The sequence below is a fragment of the Callithrix jacchus genome, chromosome 2, assembly GCF_049354715.1.
Source record: "Callithrix jacchus isolate 240 chromosome 2, calJac240_pri, whole genome shotgun sequence".
In the NCBI taxonomy this organism is placed as follows: Eukaryota; Metazoa; Chordata; class Mammalia; order Primates; family Cebidae; genus Callithrix; species Callithrix jacchus.
In genome coordinates this window covers 162073926-162098305 of record NC_133503.1, presented here as the reverse complement: position 1 = coordinate 162098305, position 24380 = coordinate 162073926, and the positions used below count along the sequence as shown (strand labels likewise).

The following is a 24380-nucleotide window of genomic DNA, read 5'->3' as shown; positions in this document are numbered from 1 at the left end:
ATCAAGCAGAAGAAAGGATATCAGAGATAGAAGATCAAATCAATGAAATAAAATGAGAAGGCAAGATTTGAGAAAAAAGAGTGAAAAAAAAAATGAACAAAGCCTCCAAGAACTATGGAATTATGTGAAAAGACCTAATCTACACTAGATCAGTGTACCTGAATGTGACAGGGAGAATGAATCCAAGTTGGAAAACACTCTTCAAGATATTATCCAAGAGAACCTTCCCAACCTAACAAGGCAGGCCAACATTCAAATCCAGGAAATACAGAGAACATCACCAAGATATTCCTCAAAAAAGCAACCCCAAAGCACATAGCTGTCAGATTGACCAGGGTTGAAATGAAGCAAAAAATTCTAAGGGCAGCCAGAGAGAAAGGTTGGTCACTCATAAAGGAAAGACCATCAGACTCAGAGCAGATCTCTCAGCAGAAACCCTACAAGCTAGAAGGGAGTGGGGGCCAATATTCAACATCCTTAAAGAAAAGAACTTTCAACCAAAAATTTCATATCTGGCCAAACTAAGCTTCATAAGTGAAGGAGAAATAAAATCCTTTACGGACAAGCAATTGCTGAGAGATTTCGTAGCTACAAGACCTGCCTTATAAGAGCTACTGAAGGAAGTACTAAACAGGGAACTGAACAACCAGTACAAGCCACTGCAAAAATGTACCAAATGGTAAAGAACAATGATGCAATGAAGAAGCCATGTTAACTAATGGGCAAAACAACCAGCCAGTAACAGAATGGCAGGATCAAATTCAAATACAACAATATTAACATTGAATATAAATGGCCCAAATGCCACAATCGAAAGACAGAGACTGGCAAACTGAATAAAATGTCAAAACCCATCAGTGTGCTGTATTCAGCAAACCCATCTCACATGCAAAGACTCACACAGACTCAAAATAAGGTATGGAAGAAGATCTACTAAGCAAATGGAGAACAAAGAAAAGCAGGGGTAGCAATCCTAGTCTCTGATAAAACAGACTTTAAACCAACAAAGATCAAAAGAGACAAAGAAGGGCATTACATAATCATAAAAGGATCAATGCAACAAGAAGAGCTAACTATCCTAAATATATATGCACCCAATACAGGAGCACCCAGATACATAAAGCAAGTTTTTAATGACCTACAAAGAGACTTAGACTCCCGCACAATAATAGTGGGAGACTTTAACACTCCACTGACAATATTGGACAGATCAATGAGACAGAAAGTCAACAAGGATATCCAGGACTTGAACACAGTTTTTGACCAAGCGAACCTAATAGACGTTTACAGGACACTCCACCCCAAATCCACAGAATACACATTCTTCTTAGCACCACATCACACTTACTCTAAAATTGACCACATAATTGAAAGTAAATCACTCCTCAGCAAATGTGAAATAACGGAAATCATAACAAGCAGTCTCTCAGACCACAGTGCAATCAAATTAGAACTCAGGATTAAGAAAAGCACTCAAAACCACACAATCACATGGAAGCTGAACAACTTGCTCCTGAATGACAAATGGATAAACAATGAAACGAAGGCAGAAATAAAAATGTTCTTTGAAACCAACAAGAATGAAGACACATTGTACCAGATTCTATGGGACACATTTAAAGTAGTGTCTAGAGGGAAATTTTTAGCAATAAATGCCCACATGAGAAACAAGGAAAGATCTAAAATCGACACCCTATTGTCAAAATTGAAAGAGCTAGAGGAGCAAGATAAAGAAAACTCAAAAGCTAGCAGAAGACAAGAAATAATTAAGATCAGAGGAGAACTGAAGGAGATGGAGACACAAAACACCCTTCAAAAAATCCATAAATCCAGGAGCTGATTTTTTGAAAAGATCAACAAAGTAGCTAGCTATACTAATAGAAAAGAAAAGAGAGAAGAATCAAATAGATGCAATAAAAAACTATAAAGGGGAGATCACCACCGATTGCTTGTAAATACAAACTACCATCCTAGATTACTAGAAACAACTTTATGCACATAAACCAGTGAATCTGGAAGAAATGGATAAATTCCTGGACACTTGCACACTCCCAAGACTAAGCCAAGAAGGAGCTGAAACCCTGAATAGACCAATAACAAGACCTGAAGTTGAGGCAGCAATTAATAGCCTACCAACCAAAAAAAAAAGTCCAGGTCCAGATGGGTTCACAGCCTAATTCTACCAGACATACAAAGAGGAGCTGGTACCATTCCTTCTGAAAATATTCCAAACAATACAAAAAAAGGGAATCCTCCCTACCTCTTTCTATGAGACCAATATCATCCTGATACCAAATCCTGGCAGAGACACAACTAAAAGAGAAAACTACAGGTCAACATCCATGATGAACATTGATGCAAAAATCTTCAATAAAATACTGGAAAACCGATTGCAACAGCACATCAAAAAGCTTATCCATCATGACCAAGTAGGTTTCATCCCAGGGATGCAAGGCTGGTTTAACATACACAAGTCTATTAATGTAATCCATCACATAAACAGAACCAAAGACAAAAAAAACCACAATTATCTCAATAGTTGTAGAGAAGGCCTTTGAAAAATTCAACAGCCCTTTATGCTAAAAACTCTCAATAAACTACGTATCAAAGGAACATATCTCAAAATAATAAAACCTACAGCCAGTAACAGAGAGCCAAATCAAGAGCAAACTCCCATTCACAATTGCTACAAAGAGAATAAAATACCTACGAATACAACTAACAAAGGATGTAAAAGACCTCTTCAAGGAGAACTACAAACCACTGCTCCAGGAAATAAGAGAGGACACAAACAGAGAGAAAGATTCCATGCTCATGGTTAGGAATAATCAATATTATGAAAATGGCCATACTGCCCAAAGTAATTTATAGATTCAACACTATCCCTATCAAGCTACCAATGACCTTCTTCACAGAGTGTGAAAAAAACCACCTTAAACTTCATATGGAACCAAAAGAGAGCCTGCATAGCCAAGACAATCCTAAGCAAAAAGAACAAAACCAGAGGCATCACGCTACCTGATTTCAAACTATACTACAAAGCTACAGTAGTCAAAACAGCATGGTACTGGTACCAAAACAGAGATATAGACAAATGGAACCAATGATACAGATACAGACATTGGAGCCAATGCCACACATCTACAACCATCTGATCTTTAACAAACCTGACAAAAACAAGCAATGGGGAAAGGAATCGCTGTTTAATAAATGGTGTTGGGAAAATTGGCTAGTAGTGTGCAGAAAGCAGAAACTGGACCCCTTCCTGACACCTTACACTAATATTAACTCCAGATGGATTAAAGACTTAAATCTAAGGCCTAACACCATAAAAAACCTAGAAGAAAACCTAGGCAAAACCATTCAGGGCATAGGCATAGGGAAGGACTTCATGACTAAAACACCAAAAGCATTGGCAACAAAAGCCAAAATTGATAAATGAGACCTAATTAAACTCAGAGCTTCTGTACAGCAAAAGAAACAATTATTAGAGTGAATTGGCAACCAACAGAATGGGAAAAAATTTTTACAATTACCCATCTGACAAAGGGCTAATATCCAGAATCTACAAAGAACTAAAATGGATTTACAAGAGAAAAGCAAAGAAACCCATCCAAAAGTGGGCAAAGGATATGAACAGACACTTTTCAAAAGAAGACATATGAGGCCAACAAACATATGAAGAAATGCTCACCATCACTGATTATTAGAGAAAAGCAAATCAAAACCACATTGAGATACCACCTCATGTCAGTTAGAATGGTGATCATTAAAAAATCTGGAGACAACAGATGCTGGAGAGGATGTGGAGAAATAGGAACACTTTTACACTATTGGTGGGAGTGTAAACTAGTTCAACCATTGTGGAAGACAGTATGGCACTTCCTCAAGGACCTAGAAATAGAAATTCCATTTGACCCAGTAATCCCATTACTGGGTATATACCCAAAAGATTATAAATCATTAAATCATTCTATTTTAAAGACACATGCACATGTATGTTAATAGTGGCACTGTTTACAATAGCAAAGACCTGGAACCAACCCAAATGCCCATCGATGATAGACTGGACAGGGAAATGTGGCACATATACACCATGGAATACTATGCAGCCATAAAAAATGATGAGTTCGTGTCCTTTGTAGGGACATGGATGAACCTGGAAACCATCATTCTCAGCAAACTGACACAAGAACAGAAAATCAAACACTGCATGTTCTCACTCATATGCTGGTATTGAACAATGAACACATGGACACAGGGAGGGGAGCATCACATACTGGGGTCTGTTGGGCGGACCAAGGGAGGGACAGTAGTGGGGTGCAGAGGTTGGAGAAGGATAACATGGGGAGAAATGCCAGATGTATGCAACAGGGGGATGGAGGCAGCAAACCACATTGCCATGTGTGTATCTATGCAACAATCCTGCATGATCTGCATATGTACCCCAGAACCTAAAGTACAATTAAAAAAAAAATAGTGCTTCTAAATGAATTAAAGAATAAATACACTATGCAGCCTGGATACCTTTTAAATTTATAATAGAATAAATTCTAGATGAATACATTTATGAATTACATATTTTATAATGCTTCATAGCTTATCCCAGTCTCTAACATTTATTGTCAATATTTACCAGGCCATGTCACTTATCATGCTTACTTAATCCTCACAACAACCCCACATTTGTTATAATCCACATATTATAGATGAAGAAATTAAAACTTAAAGAAAAGGGAACATAATTAAACTATAGAGCTTCTGCACAGCAAAAGAAATAATCAAAAGATTAAACAGACAACCTACAGAATGGAAGAAAATAAGGGCTCATTTGACAAAGGGCTCATATCCAGAACCTACAAAGAACTCAAACAACTCAACAAGAAAAAAACAACATCATTAAAAAGTGGGCAAAGTACATGAACATATATTTTTCAAAAGAATACATACAAGCAGGCAGCAAACACGAAAAAGTACTCCAATCACTAATAATCATAGAAATGCAAATTAAAACCATAATGAGATGCCATCACACACCATCAGAATGGCTATTATTAAAAAGTCAAAAACCAACAGCTATTGGCAAAGATGCAAAGAAAAGGGAACACTTAAACATTGTTGGTGGGAATACAAATTAGTATAACCTCTGTGGAAAACAGTATGAAGATTTCTCAAAGAACTAAAAATAGAACTACCTTTTTATCCAGCAATCCCACTACTGAATATCTTCCAAAAGAAAAAGAAGTGATTATATAAAAGAAATAATTGCTGGGCACAGTGGCTTATGCCTGTATTCCCAGCACTTTGGGAGGTTGAGGTGGGAGGATCACTTGAGCCCAAGAGTTTGAGACCAGTCTGGGCAACATAGGGAGACTCTGCCTCTACAAATAATTTTTTAAACGTTAGCCTGGCATGGTGGTGTGTGATTATGGTCCCAGATACTCAGGGGGCTGAGGTGGGAGGATAGCGTGAGCTCAAGAGGGTGATGCTGCAGTGAGCCATGATCACACCACTGCATTCCAGCCTGGGCAACAGAGCAAGACCCTATCTCAAAAAAAATCACTATATAAAAAAGACACCTGCAGTTGTATGATTATCACAGCACTATACACAATAGCAAAGTCATGGAATCAATCTAAGTGTCCATCAATGGATGACTGGATTAATACGTGGGATATAATTACACCATGGAATACTACTTGGCCATAAAAAATAATAAAATCATGTATTTTACAGCAACATAAATGGAACTGGAGGCCATCCTTAGTGAAATCATGCAATAACAGAAAGTAAAGAATCGCATGTTCTCACTTGTAAGTGAGAGCTTAACAATGGGTACACATGAACATACAGAGTAGAATAGCAGACATCGGAGACTCTAAGAGGTAGGAAGGTGAGGGGGGTAAGAGATAAAATACTATTTGGTACAATGTACAGCATTTGAGTGATGGGTACACTGAAAGCTCAGACTTCACCACTATGCAATATGTACACGTAATACAACTGTGCTTGTAGCCCTAAATCCATAAAAAAAAAACTTAAAAAAAAAAGTACTCCGCTAACAACAAACGACCAGGATTCAAACTTGTCTTCTCATTTCAATCTTAAACAAAATGTTATGCTAAAGTAGAGTAGTATACTACTCTACTTATAGTAAAAAAGTTTATCTTTAACTGCAATTACTGATTCTTTATTAAGTTTCTAAATATGTGAAACCATTTCTGAGAAATGCCTGGTACTTGACATATAATAGGAAAATGAGTATTTCTCATTCATTCCACAAATATTTCCTGAATATCTACTAGGTAAGCCAGGCATTGTTCTAGCCCAGGGGTGAATGAAACAAAGTCCTTGCTCTATGAGTTTAGATTTCTTTCCTGAAATGTTTATAGATTATAAACACATAAAAAGTAGGCAAATCTTAAAAGATTTAGAAAATATTATCTGAACGAACATTTTAAGTTTAGTTCATTTGTGAACTATATAACTAAACTCCTGAATGCCTCAGTGAAAGTCCTCAACTTCTCCACAAGGGACTGTGTTCTAGCTACTCCACTGAAATACATGCCTTTGGCCCCAAAAGGGACTGGAGGAATTCATCCGTTCAAGTCATTCCTCAGGACTGGGAATCATCCTAAAGCTATTCAACTTTTATGTCATACTTAGGAGCTACATACTAACTGTAAAACATAAAGAATAAGGGAGAAATGTTAGGTGTGCTCCTGAAGAAAGTCGACTGATATAAAAAGAACTAGGACAGCCTTGAGAATGACCCTTGTTAATTTAAGCTGGTTTGCTAATACTTTCTTCAAGACTTGGCTAAACGCATCTTCTGTAAGCCAGCACTGAACTCCTTAGGTATGTTTCGTGGGTCTTTGCTCTATGTGAACCCATAGCAGTTTGTGATGGCAAATAATTTGATTAGCAACATGTCTGTGTGTAGCTTTAGGGAAGTACTAAGTGATAAAAAAGGTTAAATGAATGTGCTTTCCTATTTTAAGACAAATCCTCACTAGCCCTAAATTATGCTATAAAGAGCAGCAAAATAGTGCTAAGGAAATTAAAGACCCGAAAAATTAAACCTATGCTTTTTACCTTTAAAGATAGGGATCCAGCTAGAAAAAAGTGGTCTACATCAATAACAGATGCTAAAAATCCAGCTAAAATTATTTCTCCGAAGTCAGTCTTCTTCTTGATTCCAATGACTACTGCCCATGACCACATGCCAATTACACAATGTACTGCATTATCTGAGAGTGCGCGAAGCCAGTCATTTTGCTGAATTGTGGAAAACTGAAGAAGTCTGTCAGCTACAAGGCAAAATACCCCCAGACCAAGGCTGGAAATAAGAGATTCAGTGCTACAAGTCTGCAGTAAGGCATGGGTCTTTTCAGTCTCAGATGCCATCACAAACAATATGTTAGTATAGACTAAAAGCCATCAGGAATGAACAGTCTAATCTTCTTTATATTTCCAGCCACCCTAAAGGAGAAAGTAGAGAAAATGTGAATGAAGATTACGGACTGCCATATAATGTTTAAACAAAACAGTATCAGCAATAATTGTACAGATATAAAACCAAGATGTAAATACTGTCATTTCTTACCTGTTATATATAATATGCCACATAGCTGAAGGAGAATAGCATTTTTAGGAACAACAGGGTACATGGTATGCATCAAGGAGAATTTCAGAAAGCCCACCAACTGCAATCTCTTTAAGGTCATCAAATAGGTCTATCTCTCAGCTGTGTGTACTACAGGGTGGTGAATATCCATTGGGTTTGTGTATCCAACAACTACTTTCCATACATCTGACAACAGTAACCCCTTCCTTTGGGAAAACTTTCTCACATTAAACTCCAGAGTTCAACAATTAGAGTTTTCCATTTCCCTAATAATGATGATAAATTTAGTAATGAAAGTAGCCAATCAGACTCCTTTCCAAAATTTTTCTTAGTGGAGCTGGTGGAGAAAGTTCCTCTTCATCTTGAAGGCCATGGGCTTCACTACATGATAAAGCATAGGAAAATAAAATCCCAGAGAGACAGAAAGGAGAAAGGCTAATAGAATCATGAAGACAGGGAGTACTTATGTCCATTGTCTAAAGGTTCTCAGAGATACCCTAGATCTTGCAGCTCACCCTCCACTTCTATGAGCTACCCTAGCATTTCCCCAATAAATCTCCTTTTCATTTCTGTTGCCTTGAACCAAATAACCTTAGCTGATATAAAAATACAATCATAATTCTATGCTGAGTTTTCACCTGGCACAGAATATTGACATTATTTACCTAGCTAGAAAGTATTTGTCTACCTCAGTCTCTTGAGTAGCAGGAGCCATAGGTGTGTGTCACCATACCTAATTTTTATTTCTTTTCTTTTTTTTTTTTTTGAGACAGAGTTTCACTCTTGTTACCCAGGCTGGAGTGCAATGGTGTGATCTCGGCTCACCACAACCTCCGCCTCCTGGGTTCAGGCAATTCTCCTGCCTCAGCCTCCTGAGTAGCTGGGATTACAGGCACGTGTCAGCATGCCCAGCTAATTTTTTGTATTTTTAGTAGAGATGGGGTTTCACCATGTTGACCTGGATGGTCTCGATCTCTTGACCTCGTGATCCACCCACCTCGGCCTCCCAAAGTGCTGGGATTACAGGCATGAGCCACCGCGCCTGGCCTGTAATTTTTTTTTTCTTTAAAGAGACAGGGTCTCCCTATCTCTAGGGAGGCCTCAAACTCCTGGCTGGTCTTGAACTCCTGGCTTCAAGTGATCCTTGGCTTCTGAAAGTGCTGGGATTACAGGTATGTGCCACCATGCCCAGCCTGGTCAATTAATTTTTGATAAAGGTGCAAAGATATATCAATGGAGGAAAAATATTCTCTACTGAGGCAAAGATGGCTACATTGGTGTTTGAATTGCCTCTTGGGAAGGGCTGCAGATTTTATAGTGCAGCATAATGCCATGTGCTTCCATGGATGAGAAGATGCACATATTAAGTTTTGTGGCCTTCCGGCACTTACTATTTTCAGCTTTAAAGCATGCTTAGAAGGAAAAGTTTACCAAAAGTATATTTTGACATTTAGTTTTCCAATAACTATAATCTTGCCCATAGTGTTTTGTTGTGGGTAAGCTTTATAAGATAAATAATGTCTATATATGTTTCTACTGTTTAATGAGTAATCAACAAAATCTGCCAGGGAGTCCCTCTGGAACTATATAAAGTTCCTGGCTTTGAATGAGCCAGAAGTGTTTGCCCACATGGCAAATGATCCATGTTAAATGTAAATCCTTTTTAGTGTTAATGTCTGTTCTCATAAGCAGGTATATTATGATGAAACATATGCCAATTCTGTCATCACTGTGATCTTTAAAAACCTGCATTTAATAATCTAATTGAGGCCAATTGTGGTGGCTCATGCCTGTAATTCCAGCACTTTGGGAGGCCAAGGTGGGCAGATCATTTGAGGTCAGGAGTTCAAGACCAACCTGGCCAACATAGTGAAACCCCATCTCTACTAAAAATACAAAAATTAGCCAGGTGTGGTGACACACAACTGCAATCCCAGCTACTCAGGAAGCTGAGGCACAAGAATTGCTTGAACCTGGGAGGTGGAGTTTGCAGTGAGCTGAGACGGCACCATTGCACTCTAGCTTGCGTGACAGAGCAAGATTCTGTCTCAAGAAAAAAACAAAAACCTAAAACCGAAACAAACAAACAAACAAAAAATCTAATTGAAGAACTAAGTTCATTTATTATTTGCCATAAACCAAGCAAAAGTAAATGTAATAATTTAAAAAGATTTATAAACAAATTTGAGGTATGGATAAATCTTTCACATATTTTTTATTACTCTTTAGTAAAGAAAGGCACAAAAAAGAAAATATCCAGCTCTCTTGTGTTATCTCAGTGTGGCGACTGCAGAAAATTGACAATGCTTGCCTGTGTAAATTTGTCTTACTGTCAAAGCTTCATCCTTGACTGCATGTTGAAAATATGATTAAAATTAATAGAGAGGATAAAATAAGTATTTGAGATTTTTTTCAATAACACTGAACTGCCAGTTTTCTCTGTCTGCTACTGTAGGCTTGACAGCCTCATCGATCATTTGCTTGTGCCTGGACTAAAAAGTGCACTTGCTGACACCAAGGCATGTTGGAATTCTCTTAATTCTCTTTCAGTGGATGGAAAAAAAAAATACTTCCAAAAATATCCCACACATGAAAACAGAGGGCAACCTTAAATAAAAATTCCCTTTGTACCATAGACACTTTTTGGAATGCGATTAATTGCCAACATATCATTGAACGAATGTTGTAACCAAGAAATTAAGATTGTGTGTTAGTGGAAATATATTCTTAACTGTGGCTACTCAACTTGTATAGCAAAAGTTTCTGATAGTTTGTATTCATCTCATGTGAATAATAAATACTTTACCAGGCTGGGTGCGGTGGCTCAAGCCCTGTAATATCAGCACTTTGGGAGGCTGAGGCGGATTAATCACGAGGTCAGGAGATCAAGACCATCCTGGCCAACACAATGAAAGCCCATCCCCACTAAAATATAAAAAATTAGCCAGGTGTGATGGTGCGCGCCTGTAGTCCCAGCTACTCAGAAGGTTGAGGCAGGGGATCGCTTGAACCTGGGAGGCAGAGGCTGCAATGAGCTGAGATTGTGCCATTGTTCTCCAGCCTGGTGACAGAGCAAGACTCCGTCTCAAAAAGAGAAAAAAAAACAAAAAACAAAAAACAAAAAAAACTTTACCTTAAAAAAATAGTATCATTATTTTGGAAAAACAGTTTTCCAATTTCTCAGAAAGTTAAACATACTCTTACCATATAACCCAGTCATTCCACTTGTAGGTATTTTCCCATAGGCATTGCATACAAAAAGGCTTACACATGAATGTTCATAGCAACTTTATCTGAATTCGTTCCAAGATGGAAATGTCTATAACATGTGAATAAACAAAAGTTGGACTAAAAAGGAACATATGACACACATAAAAACATGAATGAATCTTGATTATAGTAAGTGAAAGAAGCCAAACAAACAAAAAGTACACAGTTAAAACCCATAGAACTGTACAATACAAAGGATGAACCCTAATGTAAAGTATGGACTTCAGTCAATAATAACATATCAATATTTGTTCATTACTCATAACAAATATACCACACTATTGCAAATGTTAATAATGGGGATTATGCAGGGCAAAGAGCATCTATGGGAATTCTCTATAATATTGGCTCAACTTTTCTGTAAACCTACAACTGCTGTTTAGGTTTATGTATTAGCCTGTTCTTGAATAGAACTACCTGAGACTGGGTAATTTATTGAAAAAAAAAAAAAGGTTTAATTGGCTCATGGTTCCACAGGCTGTATATGAAGCATGGCTGAAGAGGCCTCAGAAACTTATAATCATGGTGGACGGTGAAGAGGAAGGAGTCACATCTTACATGGCTGGAGCAGAAGAGCAAAGTGGAAGGTGCTACACACTTTAAACAGCCATATCTTGTGACAACTCACTCACTTTACTATCAAGAGAACAGCTAGGAAGAAAACTGCTCCCATGAGCCAGTCACCTCCCACCAGACCCCCTCCTCCAATACTGGGGATTACAATTTGACATGGGATTTGGATAAGAACACAAATTCAAACCATATCAGTTTATAAAGTTTATTAATTTCAAAAACTTACAAAAACTTAAAGTCTATTTATTTAAAAAAATTAAATAAATGAAGTAACCACCAAAAAATATTATAAATTTAGGTGACAGGCATGCTGCAGTTCATTGTATTGTTCTCTACTTTTCTGTATGCTTGAAATTTTCATTTAGACATGTTTTTATTAAACTTATTTATTTTTGGAACAGGGTCTCTCTGTGTCACCCAGACTGGAGTGCAGTGGCTTGATTTTGGCTCACTGCAATCTCGACATCCTAGGCTCAGGTGATCCTACTACCTCACCTCCTGAGTATCTGGGACTACAGGCATGAGCCATCATCCCTGGCTATATGTTTCCATTTTTATTTATTTAATGAAAAAATTCTTTCTTTATTTTTTGAGACAGGGTCTTGCTCTGTTGTCCAAGCTGGAGTGCACTGGTGTGAATATGGCTCACTGTAGCATCTACCTCCTGGGCTCATGAGATCCCCCTGCCTCAGCTTCCTGAGTAGCTGGAACCACAGTCAGATTTGACCATGTCTGGTTAATTTTTTTGTAGAGATAGGATTTTGCCATGTGACCCAGGCTGGTCTGGAACTCCTGGCCTCAAGCAATCTTCCCACCTCAGCCTCCCAAAGTACTGGGATTACAGGTGTGAGCCATTATACCTGGCCTAGAAATATGTTTTTAAAAAGAGTATACAGTATAATTCTACTTACTTAAAATTCTACAAAATACAAACTAATTTATAGTGACAGAAAGCAGATCCATAATTTCCTGGAGACAGTAGAGGCAGGAATAATTAAAAAGGAGCATAAGAAAACTTTGGGAAGGAACACATATGTTCATTATCTTGACTGTGGTGATAGTTTAGTGGTTCACAGCTTCACACATATGTCAAAACATATCAAACTGTATCTTTTAAACATATACAGTTAATTACATGTCAATTATACTCCAACAAAGATGTTAAAAAGTTAGGAAGGTACACTTTATTGATTATAAAACAGCAGGCTCTTGTAAAAAAGGAGAAATATAAAAACAAGAAACTAAGGAAATGAAAAAGTTGATTACTCAAATAAAATCTCAATGCAATGCATAGTAGCATGAATATTTCAAACATCAAAATTAGTAAATGAGAACATTTGCAAAGAATTTTTCCAAAGCTTAAGGGGAAAATATAAGACAAAGAGTTGCGCATTGAAAAAATTTTTCCAAAAATCTTTAGAGTTTCTGTGTTGAAAAAAAGTTATCTTCAAAAGAGAATGTAATTATCATCAACCCTAAATGTCAGAATATTATGAGGTAACATTTACAGAAGTCTAAGAGAAAAAGATCATAGACTATAGCTTTCTACACATAGCTGAATTCTGGCAACTATGCGACAACTGTGAATTTTAAAAGTTTTGCCACAGAATTTATACATCCATGTATGATTTTAGGGGGTAGGAGAAACTGAGGAGTAGAACTTCTCAATCTCTAGCAGGAAGGGAGATAAATTTAAAAATTTAATCAATACAACAAGACAGAAAAGAAAAAAAAAAGAAAACCTTACTTCTCCCCAGCTCATCACAACTCTGCAAAAAGCAATAGGGACAAAATAAAACACAAATACCACAAAAAATGTGAATGTGTTAAATTTCTCTATAAGGAGACAAACATCATCAGATTGGGATGAAAGAAAACATCACTAAGTTATTGTTCAAAACAAAACACCTCAAACAAAAAGTCTTAACAATATAGAAAATAAAGAAATAAGAAAATGCATGTCTAAGAAATACAAACAAAATGAAGTACCAATGGTAATATTAACAGCAAAAAGATAATTCAAGGTAAAAATGATCAATTAGAATTGAAAAGGATAAAATATTCATATCACCATAAAGTTCTATGGGATAAGAGGATGCTTACATGTCAAACAACATAGCAGTAAAAAGTTAAATCAAGTGGTCAAAAAAGGCATAATCTGAATAAAATGATTTATAAATTTTATTTCATACTCAGGTGTATGACTTCATATGCTATCAAGTGGTGGTCCCAATCCTCTTTGGCACCAGGGACTGGTTTTGTGGAAGACAATTTTTCCATGGACTGGAAAGGAGGAGGGGGATGGTTTTGGGACGATTCAAGTGCATTACATTTATTGTGCACTTTATTATTATTACATTGTAATACATAATTAAATAATTATACAACTCACCATAATGTAGAATCAGTGGGAGCCCTTACCTTGTTTTCCTGCATCTAGACAGTCCCATCTTTGGATGGTGGGAGATGGTGACAGATCATCAGGCATAAGATTCTCATAAGAAGCACACAACCTAGAGCCCTTGCATGCACAGTTCACAATAGGGTTCACTCTCCAATGAGAAACTAATGCTGCCACCGATCTGAAAAGAGGGGGAGCTCAGGTGGTAATGTGAGTTATGCGGAATGGCTGTAAATACACATGAAGCTTCACTTGCTAGCCTGCCGCTCACCTCCTGCTGTGTGGCCTGGATCCTAAGGGGCCACAGATCTGTACTGGTCCATGGCCCAGGGATGAGGACTTCTGCTATAAACAGTACACATTCTTTTGAAATGTTCATGGAAGCCTCATAAAGTTAACCACAAATTTGAATTAGAGAGGCAAAACCAAATAGCAGAGTAGAAGGCTCCACTTATATCCCCCAACACAATTTAACAACTATCTACACAGAAAAAAAAACACCTTCATAAGAACCAAAAATCAGGTTCGAATAATAGTATCTGGTTTTAACTTCACATCATTGAAAGAGAGACAGAAGAGATTTTTTTAAAAAATAAGAGTCCTGAGTCACTGCGCCACCCCTCCCCTACATCCCAGAAGTGGCAGAGTGTGGCAGAGAATATCTCTGGGCACTGAGGGAGGGAGAACACAGCAGTTGTGTGGCACTGAATTCACTGCTGTCCTATTAGAGCAGAAAGGAAAACCAGACTAAACTCAGCTGACAACCACCTACAGAGGAAGCATTTAAATTAGCCCAAGCCAGAGGGGAAACGCCCATTCCATTGGTCTGAATTTGAGTGTCCGCACCTTGCTACTGAGGGTTACAGTGCTCTCTGTCTCAAAGTAAATTTGAAAGGCAGTGTAGGACCTAAGGACTGCAACCCTTAGGTGAGTCCCAGAGCTGAACTAGACCCAGAGACAGTGCACTGGGTGGGCATATGACGTACTGAGATGCCATTTGGGGTAGCCAAAGGCGTGCTGGCACCACCCTCACATAACTACATGCTGCACATCTTGAGGCTCCAAAAAAGACTGCTTTTTGCTTGAGTGAGGAGGGTATCAGCTCAACCACAGCCAGACAGGACACCGGTCAGAGTTATAAGGTCCCCATTCCTGGCTCTAGTCCCCAGCTGTCATTTCTAGACATACTCACAGCCAGAAGGAAACGTGCTGCCTTGAAGGAAAGGACCCAGAACTGGCAGCATTCATCACCTGGACCCTGAATAACCAGCAGTGATACCCAGGTACTACATCAAGAGCCTTGGGTGAGCCTCTGAGACTTGCTGGCTTCAGGTGAGACTCAGCACATTATCAGCTGAGGTGGCTATAGGGAAAAACTCCTTCTGCTTGAGAAAAGCAGAGGCAAAAGTAAAGGGGACTTTCTCTTTCATGTTAGGTACCAGCACAGCCGTAAGAGGAAAGAGCACCAAGCAGGCTCTTGGGATCCCTGATTCCAGGATTTGACTCTTGGATGGCATTTCTGGGCTTTCCCTGGGCCAGAGAGGAGCCCACTGCCTTAAAGGGTGAGTCCCAGAAGAGGCAGCATTCATTACAAGCTGACTTAAGAGACCTTGTCACTTAAGGGACATTAGCAGTATTCTGGCAGTACTCTGTGACCTGGAGTGGTGGTGTCTATGGAGTCAGGATCCTTTGCCTTTGGAAAGGTAAGAGAAAAGTGGGAAGGACTGCATCTTGTGGTTTGAGTGCCAGCTCAGCTGCAGTGAAACAGAATGTCAGGTAGATGTCTAAGGTTTTGACTCTAGTCCCTGACTCCCAGATGGCACCTCTAGACCCACCCAGGGCCTGGGGAACTTCACTGCCCTGAAAGGAAGGACACAGACCTGCCTGGCTTTGCTACTGGCTGACTGTAGAGTCCCAGGGCCTAGAACAAACACAGGCAGTAGCCAGGAAGTGATTATAGCAGGCATTGGGTAAGACCCAGTGCCATGCTGGGTTCAGGTCTCACCCAGCACAGTCATAGTAGTGGTGGCCACAGGGCTGCTTGGGATACTCCACCCTAGCTTTAGGTGGCTCAGAACACAGAGAGAGACTCTTTGTTTGAGAGAAAGTAAGGAAAGAGAACAAGGGTCCTTGCCCGGTAATCCAGAGAATTCTCCCAGAACTTGTCCACGACCACCAAGGCAGTACCTCTGAGTCTGTAAGACACAGCATTACTGGACTTAGAGTGCCTCCTAAAGCAGATATAGCTTAGATTATAACACCCAAGTCCTTTCAAATATCTGGAAAATCTTCCCAAGAAGGATGGGTACAAATAAGCCCAGACAATGAAGACTACAGTAAATACCTGTCTTCAATGCCCAGACACTGAAGAACATCTCCTAGCATCAAGACTATCCAGGAAAACATAACCTCAGCAAATGAACGAAATAAGGCACCAGAGACCAATCCTGGAAAACAGAGACGTGACATTTCAAACGGAGAATTTAAAATAGTTGAGGAAATTCAAAGAAATTCAAGATAACACAGAAAAGAAACCAGAATTCTATCACACAAATTTAACAAAGAAATTGAAATAATTAAAAAGAATCAAGCATAAATTCTGGAGTTGAAAGATCCCACTGGCATACTGAAGAATACACGATAGTCCTGTTGGATATAGTGAACTCCAAGTTTCTCTTCAAAGAATCAGTATGTCAGTGTTCAGCTCTCTTTCTATTTAATTCTCCATTTTAGAGTTAAACTTCCTTGCAGTTTCAGTAAACAACATTTTCTACCAGTTCTAATTAGTAGTTCACATCTGTTCCCCCCGGTTCCCTGCTCTGTCCTGACTCATTCCAGTCACCTGCTGCAGTCACCTGCTCTGGTCACCTGCTTTGACCTGACTCACCTCTGGTCACCAGCTCTGACCTGTCCCATAACTGTCTTTCCAGCCAAACTACCCACCCTGTCACTCCAGCTCATACCCCTGTTCTCTTTAAAATAGCCAATTAGAATTAGCTTAGACTGTGCAGTCTGTCTCTAGCCAATAGAGGAATGATACAGCAGACGGGGCTACTGCATCAGGAATAAGAACCCCTTCCCCACCCTGTTCCAGGGATGCATGTGCCATTGTTCCATCTTTGAGCTGTACTCTTATATAGAAGTAAATTGCCTGAGGAAATTTATATTCAAGTGCTACTTCTTTTGCAGCACTGAAAAAATTTACATATAACAATTAGTGGCTCATACGGGGACCCATTCCCCTCCAGGGGCAGTCTCTGGTTCTCTCTCGTGAGGAAGCATGCCTCTGCTGCCTCGTTACAGTGGCCTCATGAGTGAGAAGTCAGGACCCACCTGAGGCGATGAATAAGCCTGTACTTTCAGCAATGCAGAAAAGAAACTGGCTGACAACCTGGGGTAAAGGATCCTCACATACCATGGTGACCATGCAAATCTGAGCACAGACCAAGGAAGGAAATGCCTGGGAGCTGGCAAAGTATTTCCTTGGTGGTCGGGACACACCAAGGTAAGAGTAGTTGTGGGGGAGTGGTGATTCCTTGGTTGGAATATACCAAAGTAAAAGAAGCTGTGGCGGGGGGGCAGTGAATTATTCTTTGGTCGAGGTGCCTGAGGGGGGTTAAAAAAATAAGGCGAGACATTTCTGGTAAGGGAAATTGAGCCTCACCCCCAAAAGCAAGACATTTCTGGTAAGGGAAATTGAGCCTTACCCCCAAAATGGGAAATACAAGTAGGGTAACGGATAAAAAGGATAAAGCTAACAACAATAATATTCCCGCTAATAATCCCCTAGGCCTAATGTTAAAATATTAGAAGAATAATGAAGGGACCAAGAACAAGAAAAAGCAGCTGCTGTCCCAGACTCTTCTCCTATCCTTATCGTCTCCCTCCTTATGTCCCAAGGGCCCAGTCACTACCAGCCTGAGTACCCTTCCCTAAAAGGACTTCAACATGAGCTAGAGCAATGTAAAAAAGATATTCACAACTTCCCTTTCCTATCTTCTTGGGGGAAAAAAGAGGTATGATCCTTAGAGCTGCTATGGGAGCCTAGGAACGTGAACACCCCTCCCCAGCCAAAACATTCATAGAGCAGATCAAAAATTTCCCACCCAAGACCCGCTGGTGGGACAATAACAATGCAGCCCACTGAGAAAATACGCAGGAAAATCAGTTGGTCTAGGTCTTGAGGATCCTTTTGGGCAGGGAATGTTAAAACTTCATTTTGTCACTAACAATTGGCCAAATATTAACAAAAAATACAAAAAATAGAGAACTAGAAAGATAAACCTGTAAAAAAGCTTCTAAGAGAGAAAAAAAAATCCTACAGGAGAAAGACTGACAGAGAAAACAGGAAATCAGAGAGAGAAAGAGAGAGAGACAGAGAGTCAATGAGAGACAGGAAAAAAGGGAGAGATAGAAGTAGCAGAGAAAGCAATGTGCCCTATTCCTTTAAAAGCCAGAGTTAATTGAAAACCTAAACTTGATAATTGAAGGTCTTCTCTGTAATGGGCTTCTCAAACCCTGTTATTGCCAATCCTTATACTACTACAATCACCAGTGGTTTACAGTAATAGATTTAAAAGATGCCTTCTGGGCTTGTCCGTTGGCAGAGGACAGGCAGGACCTATTTGCCTTTGAGTGAGAAAACCCTCACTCCAGTTGAAAATAGCAATACCAATAGACAGTCTTGCCCTAAGGGTTTGTAGAGTCTCCAAATTTATTTAGTCAAATATTAGAACAAGTCATTTAATTAGCAAAGGTAAATGGAAAATTGAACTTAAACGGATTAAAGGCATCATACTCTTGTCTCTGCTGGAGACTAAACAAGAACTTAGAAAATTTTAGGATTAGTTGGATACTGTCATCTATGGATAGACTCTTATGCCCTAAAAACAAAGCCCTTATACAGAAAGCTAATGCAAGACAGGCATTAGGCAAACCCCCTCATTTGGCATTACCAGAAATTCAACAGGTGGAAAGGTTAAAATATCTATTAGTAACTGCCTCTGTCCTAGCTTTGCCCTCCTTAAGCAGCCATTACATCTTTTTTTCAGTGTAAACAGGGCATAGCCTTGAAAATACTTGCCCAAAGGCACAGAGGCCACTGACAGCCTGTAGCCTTCCTGTTGAAAATCCTTAACCCAGTGGCCCACGGATAGCCCAAATGCATTCAATCTGTGGCAGCAACTGCTTTGCTAATGGAAAAAAGTAAAAACAAAACAAAACAAAACTTCTAAAGGAAATCTTTTTGTGAGCATACCTCACCAGGTCAGAACTATCTTTAAGTCAAATAAATAAATAAATAAATAAATAAACAAATCCCAACAACAACTACAAAAAAAAAAGAAGAATAAAGAAAAGGCAAAAAGGTAGCTGACTGACTCAAAAATCTTAAAGTATAAGGCTATTCTGTTAGAAAAAAAGAAAAACAATTTGACATTATCCACTAATAATTCCCTTAACCCAGCAGGTTTAAATACTTCCTTCTGGGTGATTAAGGGAAAAAGACACAATGGATATTCAGTAATTAATAGGGAAATTCTTGTAGATGTAGAATTGTCTAATAATTATCCTAAATTCTAATCTTGTGGCCTTAGGTGGTCTAGTCCACAGACATGAATAAAGTTTGCTTTGAAAAATAATGGTTATCATCTTAGACAAAAAAAGGGGAGAATTTATGTTAAAGAAATCTTAAATGATAAATTCTTGCCCTAAAATAAATTAACCAGTTGTTTAAAGAAAGGGACGTTTTAAAGAAGTCAGAAAGTTTAGGCATGTCAAAGATTGTCTGTTAAAGTTGTGGAAAATGTTACAAAAGGGAATTTATACAAGAAATGTTGTATAATTTAAAAGTAATTAGGCCTCCAGAATATAAATCTATTGAAGAAGCAGTTTATGTGCAAGAAAAGTAAAATATGCTTTTGGTAAAAGGATTATAAGGAGGCATAAGAATGTGGATTTCTACCTACATTAAAAAGAAGTAAAAAAGTTATTTTGAAGGTTTAAGCAAGTTTTAAATGTTAATTATAAAGGAAATTCTATGTATAAACATATTGGCTAAAGTTAAAGGGAGATCATCCAGTTTTTCTGTGAACTGAACATTAAAATAAAAGCACAATAGTTTTTTTTTTTTTCTTTTTTAAAGCACTAACCTGCTCTTTAACAAAAGTTATATACAGTTAAAAAGAGTTTATAAAAGTCTTAACTTATGATCAGGCATTAAAAGGAATTTGGTTCCAGCAGCATCAAAGGACTTACTGGGGGCCCCAAGCCAATTGCGATGCAGTCCTCAGAGTTTATGGGTACATAATAATTTATACTCTGGCCAAATGGGTTAAAGACAGTTGCTTAGTATGTAAGAAAATAAACAAATGATAAAAAGTTACCCCATGGGGGAAGGAATCCAGGCTTAAGGCCATTCCAAAGCATCCAGATTAATTACACAAAGATGTCTCCAATTGATCATGTGAAGTATTTATTGATTCATATAATAGGACTAATTTTACTGCATATGTTATTGGGAAATTAGACCAGGTACTGGAAATAACATGGAAATACCATACTCCTTGACACCCACCTTCATCAGGACAAGTAGGAAGTCCTATTACCCTGTTAAGAGTCCAAACTGCACCCCAAAAAGACATTCTACTACTAATCTCTCTGCATTTGAAACAAAAAATCAGTTTCTCAAAAATTATATACTTAGTTTATCTTCCACTTTCCATTCACTCAGAACTAAAGGTCTTTTTGCACAGATACCACCCCTGGAGTTTCCAGCACACAGCCTGGGGATGACATCCTTGTCAAAAGTTGGAGAGAAGGAAAAGCTCAAACCAGCCTGGGAAGGACCTTACCTAGTGTTCCTAACTACTGAAACTGTAGTCCAGACAGCAGAAAAAGGACGGACCCATCACACCTAAGTCAACAAGGTGCCCCCACCTTCCAGAGTTATGGGCCATAGTCCCAGGGGAAAACCCTACCAAACTAAAACTAAGAAAAATTTAACTCTCTTTCATCTATTCTATTACTCCTTCTTTTCCTCGCTCTATTGCTGACCACCTAGTTATTAATGTAACCAAGTCAATTTCACCTCAAACTATTATATTTGATGATTGCCTTGTTATACCCTGTGGAGACTTGCTAAGTCAGAGGCAACTCACCACTTCAGAAAAGTATCTTTATCCTTCCTAACTTTTCTCAGATAAAAATAAAAATCTGTTAACTGGAATAAGTTAGTTTCAGAAGAGTTTGACAAAGACTCCAGTATAAACTGGAAATCTTGTCCTATTAGAATAGAGCTTCTCTGCCAAAGCTGGTCCAATGCTCTATAAAATACTGAAGACAAAGGATGGACCACCCCAACTGGTACTTGCAGTTTCTTAAAACTATATATTCCTTTTACTAAAGGAGTTACCCCTCCCCATTGTCAGACAGATTACCATCTCTGCTTCCCAAAGTTCTTCCCCTTCATTAAGCCATTTCTATGGTATAGGAGCAAAAGTCTCAGGGAGGGACCCCACAGAATCCTTTAAAATGTGCTTCATTGCCTCCTCACCTCGTGCACCCTCTTCTCCACCTTTTAACCTCTCTGCTAACTAAACCTTCTCCCATTATCTACCCAATGATAAAACCAAAGTAGTTGTTGTAGAGGTTAAAGATTTAAAACAAACTATAGCAATTGAAACAGGCAGGGTATCAGAATACAAATGCTTGGCTGGAATGGATTAGATATTTTGTTTGCATGCTAAATGAGTGACTGTTAGTTATGCTTGTGCAACAGGCAGGCCAGAGACCCAGATTTCCCCTTTCCACTTGGGTGTTCCTCTCACAGATCAGGCACAAGCTGTATGATAGCTCTCTTCCTGAACTCCACAGCCTGGGGTAATAAGTCATGCAAGACTTTTTCACTGCTGTTTCCTAAGGTTAAGATCCCTGTGGGTCAGCCCCCAAGGACCATCCGGCCTCCAGCCCCCAGTGTTAACTTCACCTTGTGCTTTTCATGGCACGGGGAAAAAAGTTGGCATTCCTTGAAGACTTAACAGAGGGCTGTGAAACCAAGCCTTTTCAAGAGCTTACCAATCAATCTGCCGTCATTCATCCCCAAGCAAATGTGTGATGGTATTACAGGGGACTATTGCTGGGTACTGTGCCAAGTAATTAGAGCAGCACTGTGTTCTAGTCCAACTGGCCATTCCTTTTCACCGTAGCATTCCATCAACATGATAAAGAAAGAAATGCCTCACATGGGTCCTTTAACCCCCATGTTTATATAAACACTACTGGAGTTATCAAATACATTTAAAGCCTGAGATCAAATAGCTGCTGGATTTAAGTCAATATTTTTGAAGGTGACAATTAATAAAAATGTAACTTAAATAAATTACATCTATTATGATCAGCAGTGGTTTATTAATTACATCAGGGATGCTGTCAAAGGGATAGCAGAACAACTAAGCCAAGACATGTTAAGGAAGTTTGAAGAGAAAAAAAAAACTGTAAAAAATTCAAGATGGGGAATTGTTAGATATAGTGTACTCCAAGTGTCTCTTCCAAGAATCAATATGTTAGTATGTTTAGCACTCTTATTCTTTAATTCTCCACTTTAAAGTTTAACTTCCTTGTAGTTTCAGTAATCAACATTTTTCTACCAGTTCTAATCAGTAGTTCACATCTGTTCCCCTGGTCCCCTGCTCCATCCTGACTCATCCTGGTCACCTTCTCTGGTCACCTGCCTTGGTCAGTTGCTTTGACCTGAGTCACCTCTGGTCACTGGCTCTGAACTGTCCCATAACCATCCTTCCAGCCAAACTATCCAGCCCACCACTCCAGCTCATATCCCTGCTCTCTTTAAAATAGCCAATTGGAATTAGCTTAGAGTGTGTGGTCTAACCCTAGCCAATAGTGGAATGACACAGCAGCAGGAGCTACCTCTGTCACAAATATGAACCCCTTCCCCTCCCTTGTCCAGGTGTGCACTCAGCATTGTTACATCCTTGAGCCACACCCTTCTGTAGAAGTAAATTTCCTTGCTGAGGAAATTTACATTCAAGTGCTACTTCTTTTGTGGCACCAAAGATTTACATGTAACAGTTCTTTAATAGAAAAAGTGATCAAGTAGAAGAATTAGTGAGCTTGAAGACAGGATTTGAAAAAATAGTCAGAGGAGACAAATTAAAAAAATAATTTTAAAAATGCAGTACACTTACAGGATCTAGAAAACAGCCTCAAAAAAGCAAAATTTAATAGTTATTGGCCATAAAGATGAGACAGAGAAAGAGATAGGGGTAGAAAGTTTATTGAAAGGGATAACAGAGAACTTCTCAAACTTAGGTATCACTATCCAAGTACAAGAAGCTTGTAGAACACCAAGCAGATTTAATCCAAAGAAAACAACCTTAAGACCTTTAGTAATAAAACTCCCAAAGGTCAAGAATAAGGAAACAATCCTAAAAGCAGCAAGAGAAAAGAAACAACATACAACAGAGCTCCAATACATTGGGCAGCAGACTTTTCAGTGGAAATCTTACAGGCTAGGAGAGAGTGGTATGACATATTAAAAGTGGTGAAGGAAAAAAACTTTTAAGTGGTGAAGGAAAAAATCTTTTATTTTAGAATAATATGTCTGGCAAAAAATCCTTCAAATATGAAGGAGAAATGAAAACTTTCCCAGACAAACATACACAGAGGGATTTCATCAACACCAGACCTGTCCTATAAGAAAAGCTAAAGGTAGTACTTCAATGAGAAAAAAGGATGTTAATAAGCAATAATAAATCATTTGAAGGTATAAAACTCACTGGTAGTAGTAAGTACACACATACAAAAACATAGAATACGATAACATTGTAAATGTGGAATGTAAACTATTCTTATCCTAAGTGAAAGGAATAAATGATGAGCCAATCAGAACTAATGCCTACAACTTTTCAAGACATAGTACAAAAAGAAATAAATAGAAACATCAAAAATGTGAGGGATGAAGTTAAAGCATAGAGTTTTTAGTTTTGTTTTTGTTTGTTTTTGTAAACAGTGTTAAGTTGTTATCAGGTGAATTAACGGGTTGTAAGAGTATCTGCTAACCTCATGATAACCTCAAATCAAAAAACATACAATGAATACACAAAAAATAAAAAGCAACAAAGTAGATCACATCCCCAGAGAAAATAATCTTCACTAAAGGAAGATAGGAAGGAAAGAAAGAAGGAAGAGGCTGGACACGGTGGCTCACACCTAACATCCCAACATTTTGGGAAGCCAAGGCAAGTGGATCACTTGTGGTTAGAAGTCTGAGATCAGCCTAGCCAACCTGGTGAAATCCCAGCTCTACTAAAAATACAAAAATTAGCTGGATGTAGTGGCACATGTCTGTAGTCCCAGCTACTTGGGAGGCTGAGTCAGGAGAATTGCTTGAACCTGGGAGAGATTACAGTGAGCTGAGATTGCACCTTTGCACTCCAGCCTGGGTAACAGAGAGACGAAGAAGAAAGAAGAAACAAGAAGGTGGAGGAGGAG

At 38.7% G+C, this 24380-nt stretch overlaps 1 protein-coding gene across 5 annotated transcripts in view; it reads right to left on the bottom strand.

Moving 5' to 3' along the window:
• The window catches only part of TMEM267 (transmembrane protein 267), a 44473-nt gene that overhangs the window by 5407 nt on the left and 14686 nt on the right, over positions 1-24380 (bottom strand). For 4 of the 5 annotated variants that reach the window (XM_035291604.3, XM_008992098.5, XM_008992099.5 and 1 more), the window contains exon 2: positions 7096-7482. In XM_035291604.3, the coding sequence (XP_035147495.1) occupies positions 7096-7407 (312 nt within the window). In that variant the 5' untranslated portion in view covers positions 7408-7482. Of the gene's footprint in view, positions 1-7095; positions 7483-13891; positions 14053-24380 lie in introns of all 5 variants that reach the window. The other variant, XM_035291602.3, reaches the window with a different exon arrangement.